Source organism: Homarus americanus, unplaced genomic scaffold (genome assembly GCF_018991925.1).
Source record: "Homarus americanus isolate GMGI-L3 unplaced genomic scaffold, GMGI_Hamer_2.0 scaffold9514, whole genome shotgun sequence".
NCBI classification, from domain to species: domain Eukaryota; kingdom Metazoa; phylum Arthropoda; class Malacostraca; order Decapoda; family Nephropidae; genus Homarus; species Homarus americanus.
This window is the reverse complement of record NW_024728474.1, coordinates 235,810-248,343: the sequence shown is the minus strand read 5'-3', so window position 1 is coordinate 248,343 and position 12,534 is coordinate 235,810. Positions and strand designations below refer to the sequence as shown.

General features: G+C 45.3%; 1 protein-coding gene across 1 annotated transcript; it reads right to left on the bottom strand.

The window, feature by feature from the left end:
* Positions 1-3,192: 3,192 nt before the first annotated feature.
* On the bottom strand, positions 3,193-9,478 carry LOC121866107 (uncharacterized protein C2orf16-like). Its single transcript, XM_042365703.1, has 2 exons — positions 9,432-9,478; positions 3,193-3,742 (listed from the first exon to the last, which is right to left on the bottom strand). The coding sequence occupies exons 1-2, from the start codon at positions 9,476-9,478 to the stop codon at positions 3,193-3,195; spliced, it is 597 nt and encodes a 198-aa protein (XP_042221637.1).
* Positions 9,479-12,534: the final 3,056 nt, after the last annotated feature.

Below are 12,534 nucleotides of genomic sequence, written 5' to 3'. Positions count from 1 at the left end.
CGGGTATGGGGCGGGTGTGGGGCGGGTACAGACATGATATTACGGATGTGTGGCGGATGCGAGTCATATTTAGTTACCCACACAGAACACCACAGTCACTACAGCAACATAAACAAACACCATCACTACACACCACACCACACCACACCACGCCACACCTCACCACACCACACCACACTACACTACTAAACTACACTACACTACACTACACTACACTACACTAAACCACACCACACCACACCACACTACACTACACACACACTACACTACACTACACTACCACACCACACCACACACCACACCATATACCACACCACACACACTACACCACACACCACACTAGTCACTACAGCTACATAAGCAAACACCATCACTACACACACCACCACCGCCACCACACCACACACCACACCACACCTAGTCACTACAGCTACATAAGCAAACACCATCACTACACACCACACCACCACACACACCACCACACCACTAGTCACTACAGCTACATAAGCAAACACCATCACTACACACCACACCACCATACACCACCACACTACACACCACACCACACTAGTCACTACAGCTACATAAACCAAACACCATCACTACACACCACACCACACCACACCACACTACACCACACTAGTCACTACAGCTATAAGCAAACACCATCTTTCCTACACCACACCACACTACACCCACCACTAGTCACTACAGCTACATAGCAAACACCATCACTACACCACCACCACACTACACCACACCACACTAGTCACTACAGCTACATAAGCAAACACCATCACACTACACCACACCACACACACACTACACCACACCACACAAATGCTACAGCTACATAATAAACACCATCACTACACACACACCACACCACACTACACCCACACCACACTAGTCACTACAGCTACATAAACCAAACACCATCACTACACACCACACCCACACCACACTACACTACTAAGCTACACTACACTACACTACACTACACTAAACCACACACACCACACCACACCACACCACACCACACTACCCACACCACACCACAGTCACTACAGCTACATAAGCAAACACCATCACTACACACCACACCACACCACACCACGCCACACCACACCACACCACACCACACTACACTACTAAACTACACTACACTACACCACACTACACCACACCACACCACACCACACCACACCACACCACACCACACTAGTCACTACAGCTACACATTCATTCCGTGACTTACAGCTATGATTATCTCCATATTTATGACCGTCAATGTAGACAAATTTAACTTGAAATTGTTTGGAATGATTCTGGTTTAGTACAAGACAAACATTGGAGGTAATAATTGGTTTAGGTTGTTTTTTAGTATGACTATAGTGAGGATGACAGAGGTTGTGTGATATCAATTCCACGATAACATGACTAATGAGGTTTAAGTTAGTAGTTGTGGTACTTTGATCTGAGGTTTATTTTGAGACTAATGGGGGTGAGGGGGTAAGGGGTGAGGGGTGAGGGAGGGGGTGAGGGAGAATGTATTAATCAGAAAATAATTTAATATAACCATCGGTAGGTGTGTGTGTGTGTGTGTGTGTACAATGAGTAAAGGACCTGGCTTGAAAAATCATTCCCACACTAACCTTTGGTGCTCTGAACTGACTCCTACAATTCACCAGCCATTATAAAATTCTATTTATATTAACACAGCAAAAACTGACTTCAAGTATTATAGATGAAAGAGCTTAAAGATTTATATACACATTTAGGTATAATTTACACTTGAGACTAGAGTATAACCAAATCATCATAATCTTATAGTAAACGGTATAATTGGCACCTCTGACAGATTATAGTTGGAATTAGCTTAGATTTACATCACTTTGTCTATAATTTATTCTCTAGGTAAAAGAATACTTAAAAAATATATCACATACTAAAAAAATGATGTAGATGGTATATCCTCTGTACTATGATATAAAATGTATATAATTATAGCGATGGATCGAAATATAATCCCAAGTATATGTGTAAATAATAGCCCATAATTACAATTGTCTTATATAATATAGTCTCTAATATAACCTTTGAAATAACGTCTATAATTCATGATCCTGGTAAATATATCTTATAACAAAAAATATATCGAAAAAAGAGAGAAAGTTTATTTTTGAAAGAAGGAAAAAAGCGTATAATTACGACTATCCAATTATAATCTAGGCTTTAGCGTAGGAAAAAAATTATACTTTTAAAATCCTGCGTATATTTACGATGTAGGAAAGTATAACTAGTGAGGGGTGGAGCAATAAGTGGGAGGAGGGGCAATAAGTGGGGGAGGGGCACAAGGGGAGGGGCAACAAGTGGGGAGGGGCAATAAGTGGGGAGGGGCAATAAGGGGGTGGGGCAACAAGTGGAGGGTGTGGGCAATAAGTGGGGAGGGGCAATAAATGGGGAGCCATAAGTGGGGTGAAATAACAAGTGGGTGAGAGGCACAAGTGAAGGTGGGGCAATAAGTGGGAGAGGGCAATAAGTGAGGGGAGGGGCACAAGTGGGGGATGGAACAATAAGTGGGGAGGGGCAAAAAGTGGGGAAAGGGCACAAGTGGGGAAGAGAAATAAGTGGGGGAAGGGCAATAAGTGGGAGAGAGGGAATAAGGGGGCGGGCGGGGCGGGCGGGCGGGGGTGGTGATGGCGGTAGTGGGTTAACTTCCTGTTTATCCCAACCTATTTCGGCACCAGCTCGTATTTCCTCCCCACCGGAACACTGACTTCCGACGGAGGTGTGTGGCTGCCTGGAGCAATATACACACACGTAGGTATATTAGTGCATGAACTTGTATGTATGTATGTATGTATGTATGTATGTATGTATGTATGTATGTATGTATGTATGTGAGGAGGAGGGCATCAGTGTGTGTGTGTGTGTGTGTGTGTGTGTGTGTGTGTGTTAACCTCATCTCACATACATACAATACTCACGGATATACGCGTGTATATTCATGCGTATATGTAACTGCATTTATGCTTGGTTTTATGAATATTTACACACACACACACACACACACACACACACATGTATAGGTATTATGTAAATAAATAACATAAACAAATAAATAACAAACAAATGAATAACATAAACAAATACAGTCAGGACAGGCAACGCAAACATCAATTTCCCGCATCAAAGACTCCTGATGAGGTGCGGGTGGATGGTGCCTGAGGTGGATGATGCCTGAGGTGGATGATGCCTGAGGTGGATGATGCCTGAGGTGGATGATGCCTGAGGTGGATGATGTGCCTGAGGTGGATGATGCCTGAGGTGGATGATGCCTGAGGTGGATGATGCCTGAGGTGGATGAGTGCCTGAGGTGGATGATGCCTGAGGTGGATGATGCCTGAGGTGGATGGTGCCTGGAGGTGATGATGCCTGAGGTGGATGATGCCTGAGGTGATGGTGCCTGAGGTGGATGATGCCTGAGGTGGATGATGCCTGAGGTGGATGATGCCTGAGGTGGATGATGCCTGGGTGGGATGATGCCTGAGGTGGATGATGCCTGAGGTGGATGATGCCTGAGGTGGATGATGCCTGAGGTGGATGGATGCCTGAGGTGGATGATGCCTGAGGTGGATGATGCCTGAGGTGGATGATGCCTGAGGTGGATGATGCCTGAGGTGGATGATGCCTGAGGTGGATGGTGCCTGAGGTGGATGATGCCTGAGGTGGATGATGCCTGAGGTGGATGATGCCTCAAGTAGACGGAGCCTCAGGAAGAAGGAGCCTCAGGTAGACGGAGCCTCAGGTAGAAGGAGCCTCAGGTAGAAGGAGCCTCAGGTAGACGGAGCCTCAGGTAGAAGGAGCCTCAGGAAGAAGGAGCCTCAGGTAGACGGAGCCTCAGGTGCCATCAGCTTTTCCTACATATAATACCAGGAATTTTTTGGTGGCTCGACCAGGTGTGTTCATCACTGGTCCTCACCCTGAGGCAGGTGACCCACTCACCCACACACGAGCAGGTGAGGCACACAAATTAGGTACAGGTACAGGTATAGGTATAGGTATAGGTACAGGTACAGGTACAGGTATAGGTACAGGTACAGGTATAGGTACAGGTATAGGTACAGGTACAGGTATAGGTACAGGTACAGGTATAGGTACAGGTATAGGTACAGGTACAGGTACAGATACAGGTACAGTTATAGTGTTGGTACAGGTATAGGTATAGGTATAGGTACAGATATAGGTATAGGTATAGGTATAGGTACAGGTATAGGTACAGGTATAGGTATAGGTACAGGTATAGGTACAGGTATAGGTATAGGTACAGGTACAGGTATAGGTACAGGTATAGGTATAGGTACAGGTACAGGTATAGGTATAGGTATAGGTACAGGTATAGGTACAGGTACAGGTATAGGTACAGGTACAGGTATAGGTACAGGTACAGGTATAGGTACAGGTACAGGTATAGGTATAGGTATAGGTACAGGTATAGGTACAGGTATAGGTACAGGTATAGGTATAGGTATAGGTACAGATATAGGTATAGGTATAGGTATAGGTACAGGTATAGGTACAGGTATAGGTATAGGTACAGGTATAGGTACAGGTATAGGTATAGGTACAGGTACAGGTATAGGTACAGGTATAGGTATAGGTACAGGTACAGGTATAGGTATAGGTATAGGTACAGGTATAGGTACAGGTACAGGTATAGGTACAGGTACAGGTATAGGTACAGGTACAGGTATAGGTACAGGTACAGGTATAGGTATAGGTATAGGTACAGGTATAGGTACAGGTATAGGTACAGGTATAGGTATAGGTATAGGTACAGATATAGGTATAGGTATAGGTATAGGTACAGGTATAGGTACAGGTATAGGTATAGGTACAGGTATAGGTACAGGTATAGGTATAGGTACAGGTACAGGTATAGGTACAGGTATAGGTATAGGTACAGGTACAGGTATAGGTATAGGTATAGGTACAGGTATAGGTACAGGTACAGGTATAGGTACAGGTACAGGTATAGGTACAGGTACAGGTATAGGTACAGGTACAGGTATAGGTATAGGTATAGGTACAGGTATAGGTACAGGTATAGGTACAGGTATAGGTATAGGTATAGGTACAGATATAGGTATAGGTATAGGTATAGGTACAGGTATAGGTACAGGTATAGGTATAGGTACAGGTATAGGTACAGGTATAGGTATAGGTACAGGTACAGGTATAGGTACAGGTATAGGTATAGGTACAGGTACAGGTATAGGTATAGGTATAGGTACAGGTATAGGTACAGGTACAGGTATAGGTACAGGTACAGGTATAGGTACAGGTACAGGTATAGGTACAGGTACAGGTATAGGTATAGGTATAGGTACAGGTATAGGTACAGGTATAGGTACAGGTATAGGTATAGGTATAGGTACAGATATAGGTATAGGTATAGGTATAGGTACAGGTATAGGTACAGGTATAGGTACAGGTATAGGTACAGGTACAGGTGCAGGTACAGGTATAGGTACAGGTACAGGTATAGGTACAGGTACAGGTGCAGGTACAGGTATAGGTACAGGTACAGGTATAGGTACAGGTACAGGCACAGGTACAGATGCAGGTACAGGTACAGTAGGTGCTTCTGACTCACCCAGTAGTTGAAGCAACCAAATCAAAAAGAAGAGAAAGTTAGCACGCTCGCCTCGCAAACTCCAGGTAACTTCCCTTTCTCCAATTGCCTCGGTTTAACCAGCAGTAATTGGCGACCTGGCTGGTAATCGATCACCGGGTCATGGTCAGCCAGCCGGGTCGCCGAGGTGTGTGGGTCATCCTAGGTCGACTATTGACACGTTAGTTGTATTCCTCACTAACTCAGGGTGTAGGTGTGGTGTTGAGAACAGCTGCTACACCTTAACACACTCGTCATACACCTCGCTAACTCAGGGTGTAGGTGTGGTGTTGAGAACAGCTGCTACACCTTAACACACTCGTCATACACCTCGCTAACTCAGGGTGTAGGTGTGGTGTTGAGAACAGCTGCTACACCTTAACACACTCGTCATACACCTCGCTAACTCAGGGTGTAGGTGTGGTGTTGAGAACAGCTGCTACACCTTAACACACTCGTCATACACCTCGCTAACTCAGGGTGTAGGTGTAGTGTTGAGGACAGCTGCTACACCTTCAAGTGGCCAGCCAGATGTCCTCTTAATCAAATAAATCAACCTTGATACATCTGGTGGAGGAGGAGAGCTTGTCGAGCTATTGGTGAAGTCTGGCTCAACACTGTACCACTGAGGGAAACAAAGGAGTGTTAATCGTGTTCATTAGTGACAGAAAGAGGAAGAAGGGGGAAGGAAAGAAGAAGAAGAGGGAAGGAAAGAAGAAGAAGAGGGGAGGAAAGAAGAAGAAGAGGGGAAGAAAGAAGAAGAGGGGAGGAAAAGAAGAAGAAGAGGAGGAAAAGAAGAAGAAGAGGGGAAGGAAAGAAGAAGAAGAGGGAAGAAAGAAGAAGAGGGAAGGAAAGAAGAAGAGGGAAGGAAAAGAAGGAAGAAGAGGGAAGGAAAGAAGAAGAAGAAAAGGAAAAGAAGAAGAGGGAAGGAAAAGAAGAAGAAGAGGGAAGGAAAGAAGAAGAAGAGGGAAGGAAAGAAGAAGAAGAGGGAAGGAAAGAAGAAAAAGAGGGAAGGAAAGAAGAAAAAGAGGGAAGGAAAGAAGAAGAAGAGGGAAGGAAAGAAGAAGAAGAGGGAAGGAAAGAAGAAGAAGAGGGGAAGAAAGAAGAAGAAGAGGGAAGGAAAGAAGAAAAAGAGGGAAGGAAAGAAGAAAAAGAGGGAAGGAAAGGGAAAGAAAAAGGAGATGAAGAAAAGGAAGACGAGGATAATATAGACAGCGAGAGGTAAGATGATACAGCCCTTTCATCATTCTGGCTGTCCACCTACCTACCTACCTCCTCCTTCTGCACCACCACACCCTCTTCCTCTTCCATCATCCCTCCTCCTCCTCCTCCTCCTCCTCCTCCTCCGCTCATCTCCTCTCCAACCATCTAGTAAACTCTTCATCCACCATCTTACACCCACCCTACCCCACCTATCCATCACCTCACAAAACAAACCCTATCCTCACCTACACCACCTAACTTGTCCTCACTGCCCTATCCTGACCCATGATCCTACCCCCTCCACCCACACCCACCCACATCCCCACCCATACCCGTTCTTGCTCCCCGAAAAAGAATATCGAGTCAGTGGAGCGTCTTTGCTGTAGCCTTGGTCGCTCCCCAGACGTGAGCCGAGAACCTGAGTGAGATGAAGCGATTCTGATGCTGATGGCTGATCCGGGTGGCTGTTGGAGGCTGGCAGATGGGCGGTGGGTAGTGGGGTAGCTTCTCTGGTGGGTGGGTGGTGGGTGGTGGACAGACTAGGGGTGGGTGGAACAGTGAGCGGTGGCGTAGGTGGGTGGGTATTGGGTGTCGGGGTAGATTCGGTAGGTGGGTAGGTGGGTGGTTGTTGACTCTGGGCGGTGGTGGGTAGTGGGTGGCGGTTATGGGTGGCGGGTGGGGCTGGTCGTTTGCCGGGTAGGGGTGATGGGTGGCAGGGAGTGGATAGCAGGGGATGAGTGGTGGGTGGGGTGGTTTCAGACGACTGGGGTGTGGGGTAGTGGTGGCAGATGGTGGATGGTAGATGGTGGTGGCAGGTAGTGGGTGGCAGGTAATGGGTGGCAGATGGTGGGTGGCAGATGGTGGGTAGGGAGTGGGGTGGCAGGTAATGGGTGGCAGATGGTGGGTGGCAGATGGGCAGGTAATGGGTGGCAGATGGTGGGTGGCGGGGAGTGGGTGGTGTGTCGGCAGTGTAACGAAGGAGACTCCTGTGCAGTAAACGATGCTGAGGAAGTTCCTGTTATTACTTTGGGGTCTTGGTACACGTCCTTCTGTCTGTCTGTCTGTCTGTATATCTGGGTATCAATCTGACCGCCTGTCTATCATGGTGTCTGTCTATTGGTCTGCCTATCTGTCTTATCTATCAGGGTATCTATCTGTCTGTCTTTAGGTATCTACCCGTATGTTTATCTCTATCTATCTGCCTTTCTATCTATCTGTCTATCTGTCTTATGCCCTGCCTGTCTGAATATCTGTCTATCCGTCTTTCTATCTGTCTCGGTATCCATCCACATCTCCTTATCACATAACACGTTGTGGACATATACAAATTCTGACCAAAAATCAACATAAACAAACTCAAACTTCTGTGTCAAAGGTCAAGGTCACACTGTTGGAGGTCAAGCGTCGTATTGACCTTCGTAATCTCTTTATTTACACATGTCTGTATGTTTGTATTTCACCAACGTGACTTAAACGTGTTTGACTCGAGTGGGTACAGGTTAGGTTAGGTTATGATTCTTTGGGTATGTTTTTAAAACCCTTTGAGGACGATGGTTTAACCCTTTGAGGACGATGGTTTAACCCTTTGAGGACGATTGGTTTAACCCCTTGAAGACGATTGATTTAACATGAAGAGGAAAGAAAGAAGAAGAAGAAGAAGAAGAAGAAGAAGAAGAAGACTCAAGGAATTCCATATCATCAGAAACCAATGGAGAGGATCGTGAAAGATGGAGAGCGTCAACAACCGAGAAATGTTTGGCGTCTAAAATGCATAAATCAAACAGACGCACCGAGCATGACGTAGTTCTCTCCCCCCTCACCCCACCCTCTAGACTCCCCCACCACCCCACCCCACCCATTCTTGACTCCCCCCACACCCCACCCATTCTTGGCCCAGGAAGTGAGTCTCCAGGAACTTACAAACTTCAAAAAGCTAGACAGGATTTGTGAGCGACGGTGCTGGCATTTTGATTCCTTAATCTAGTGGAACTCTTTCGTGGGAGGAGGAGGAGGAGGAGGAGGAGGAGGTGGGGAGAGGAGGAGGAGAGGTGTAGGAGGTGGTGGGAGGAGGAGGAGGTGTTGGAGGAGGAGGAGGAGGTGTTGGAGGAGGAGGAGGAGGAGGAGGAGGAGGAGGAGAAGTAGGAGGTGTGGTGTAGGGAGGAGGGGGGAGGGGAGGAGGAGGAGGAGGAGGTGTAGGAGATGGCGGTGTTGGAGGAGGAGGAGGTGTTGGAGGAGGAGGAGGAGGTGTTGGAGGAGGAGGAGGTGGTGGGGGAGGAGGAAGAGGAGAAGAAGTAGGAGGTGGTATAGGAGGAGGTGAAGGAAGAAGGGGGTGTAGAAGGAGGAGGAAGAGGAGGTGTAGAAAGAGGAGGAAGAGGAGCTGTAGAAGATGGAAGAGGTGGTGTGGTAAGGTAAGGTAAGGTTAGGTTAGGTTAGGTTAAGTTAGGTTAGGTTAGGTTAGGTTATTTTTAGCATTACGATGGTTAAGAATCTCTCAATAACACATTCCTCCCCTAAAGACCATCATCAGTTTGCCAGACCAAGATCCACCCACTTAAAGACGTCAATCCATTCTCGTCTCTTCTCCCCAGTGGCCTCCATCACTGCCACCTGGAGAAAGACGCAAGATTACCGCTGACGTTTCTGACAAATTCAATCATGATAGTTTAAGACAGAGAAGCAGCTGTGTGTGTGTGTGTGTGTGTGTGTGTGTGTGTGTGTGTGTGTGTGATTTTTGTTGTTGTTGTTGTTGTTGTCCCAGAGGTATACATATATTCATTGGTTATTATACACCGTCTCCAGGCATACTGAGGAAGGCGGTGTAAGGTGTTATGTTATACTTGTTTTAAATAATTTTTGGTGTTTTCTGGTCCACGTAAAGAACACACACACACACACACACACACACACACTGAGTGAGGTGACAGGTATACACACACAAACATTACATAGTCTGGGGTGGCGCCTGACAACCGCTTATACTGACAATGCAACCACCAGCAAGCAACACCCCCCCCCCTTAACATACATCCCCGAGTGACCTGTGCCTGAGGGAAGGAGGGAGGGAGGTTTGTAGGTAAGGTAAGGTAAGGTAAGGTAAGGTACGTAGGTAGGTAGGCGACCTGTGGTGTAATGGTCAGCATGCTGGCCTCGCAAGCGAGTGAACTAGGGCAAGTTTCTTTACGCCATTTGTCTCTGTCTACCCAGCAGTAATTGGGGACCTGCATGTTAATCGATTTGTGAATCGTGTCCGGGGTAATGGTTAGCCAGTGCAGTTGGCGAGTTGTCCGACTATTCCTTGACACTGGGTCATGCAGCTCGTTAACTCAGGGTGTGGTTGTTGTGTTGATTACAGCTTCTACACTTTAAACAAATTCACGCCTAGGTGGCCCTTGGGCCGGCCATCCTTGTTACACGAGGGGCAACCATTTTAGGTAGGTAGGTAGGAAGGTAGGTATTGGCTCTCCGTTCCTGTGACCTGAAACAATAACTCGTGGCTACAGTATCGAGAACACAGAGTATATACCGTCCCGGGGCCAGTGTTACTGCTGTCTTGGTGAAATTTACACGTGTAATTCGGTAGCCATTAACAGGTGAAATATAACACGGGTAATGTTCCCAGTCATGCTAAAAGTTGGTTTGTTAGTTTACATACATATACATACATACATACATACATACATACATACATACATACATACATACAATGAGGTCAATGTTCACCTAAGCTATGATGGATTAAACTAGTATTTATACCTGTGATTTAACGCCCCGTGATGAGTGTGTTGTGTCCATAAAGTGTTGGTCTGGGGGTGACTGAGAAACACTGGTGGTGGGGGAGGGGTCCAGGGAGGTGTTCCAGGGGGGGGTGTTTCAGCGGGTTCCAGTAGCTTTTCCAGAGGAGGGGAAGGGAGGGGTGTGGGTGTGTGTGTAGATACCGTACAGCCTTCAAAATGGGTTAGGTTATGTTAGGTTAGGTTAGGTTAGCGTTAAATTCGATTAGGTCAGCGTTAGGATGGCTCGCCTTAAGGTAACATAAATTGGGTGCCTAATCTTCATGTGATCCGTGTATTTTAATGTATATATGTATGAAACAGTATAGATTTAACCTATAATAAACACAACCTGAGCTTTCATCACTGTAATTATCGACTCGCCGTGTCTACAGTCAATTTACATTAGGGATTTTTGCTTTACTGTCAAACATAAATACCATTCACAGAACTGTAAACCGTTCCCTCTATTTCAACTTTTAATTAAGTGTATCAACAGCACCAGGAGTAGGTCACCTACATGCTCACCTGTCCTCACTCAACAAGAATCTGGAACACGTGGAAAAATATTGGTTTGGTAAATGGTGTCCTAAATTTAAACGAGAGGTGTCCAACAACAACAGCAACAAGAGTGCCAATCCACACAGGAGGAGGAGAAGGTGTCACTCATCATAAACAAACAAGAATCATTAATTTTCACACGTGTGTAGAGCCACGACTGATAACTCACACGTGTCAGGCTCCTCCTCACTCAGCACCTGGTGATGGACGAGTTGGTGTTCAGATTAAATTGAAAGTTAGTCTCTTTATTTTTTTTTTAGTTACCGCTTAAAGAAAATGTGATAGAGGTACTGTCAGAAGGAAGGAGGGAGGGATGGATGGAAGGATGGAGGTCAGGATAGGTTAGGTTAGGTTAGGTTGGGTTAGGTTTCGCTAAATTCGGGGAGAGAGGTAGATGGAGGAGAGAATTCATCCCTTGGACACTAAAATACTAAGAGACAGACATACAGAGCAGACTAAAACAGATAGACAGACTAACAACTACAGCGCTAGACAGACATACAGAGAATCAACACCATCTGCATTAAACATTCGACAAGACAGGTGTAATTAGATCATTACCCCGTCAACAGGTAAACCTAAAGAATTATATAAAAACATCTACTCACAAATATACCAACAAAATCACCTATTACCGTGAAATATATTATATACTTTATAATATATATATATAATTCAAAACCGCCACTAAATTATACGTTTGTGAATATCTATAACTTATACTTTTGTTTACCTTAGAGATATACAGTATAATGAAAGTATAATTGTAGTATAATTTACGTTATGTGTGATGGGGCATTATCACACATCAGCTCGTTAGTGAGGGATAATATTCCTCCCTTTATTAAACTTTGTGGTTATTTCTCTACTATTTTGCTTAGAATTATAGCTGGTATTAGTATTATTAAATGATATAAACTAGTTAATGAAATGGTTAAGTCACCCACCTTCCCTCTCTAATGCTATAGAAAATGGAGTGAGCTCTCGTCAACACACCTGTTAAGTCTGTCTCATTTTCTTGTTCTTTTAGTTCTTTCATGACTGTTTTTTTTCAGCTATGATTTAGACACGCACATATATACGTACACAAACACACATTTGTATACACATATAAGTACACAGACCTAAGTACACACACTTACGTACACAGGCATAGATGTACACAGACATAAGTACACACACACACACACACACACACACACACACACACACACACACACACACACACACACCTGGCTATACAGTACTACAAAACAGTACAGTATCTACCTATACCTGTATACGGCACTAATGGCAGGTATATCACAGTACTTTATCTACACA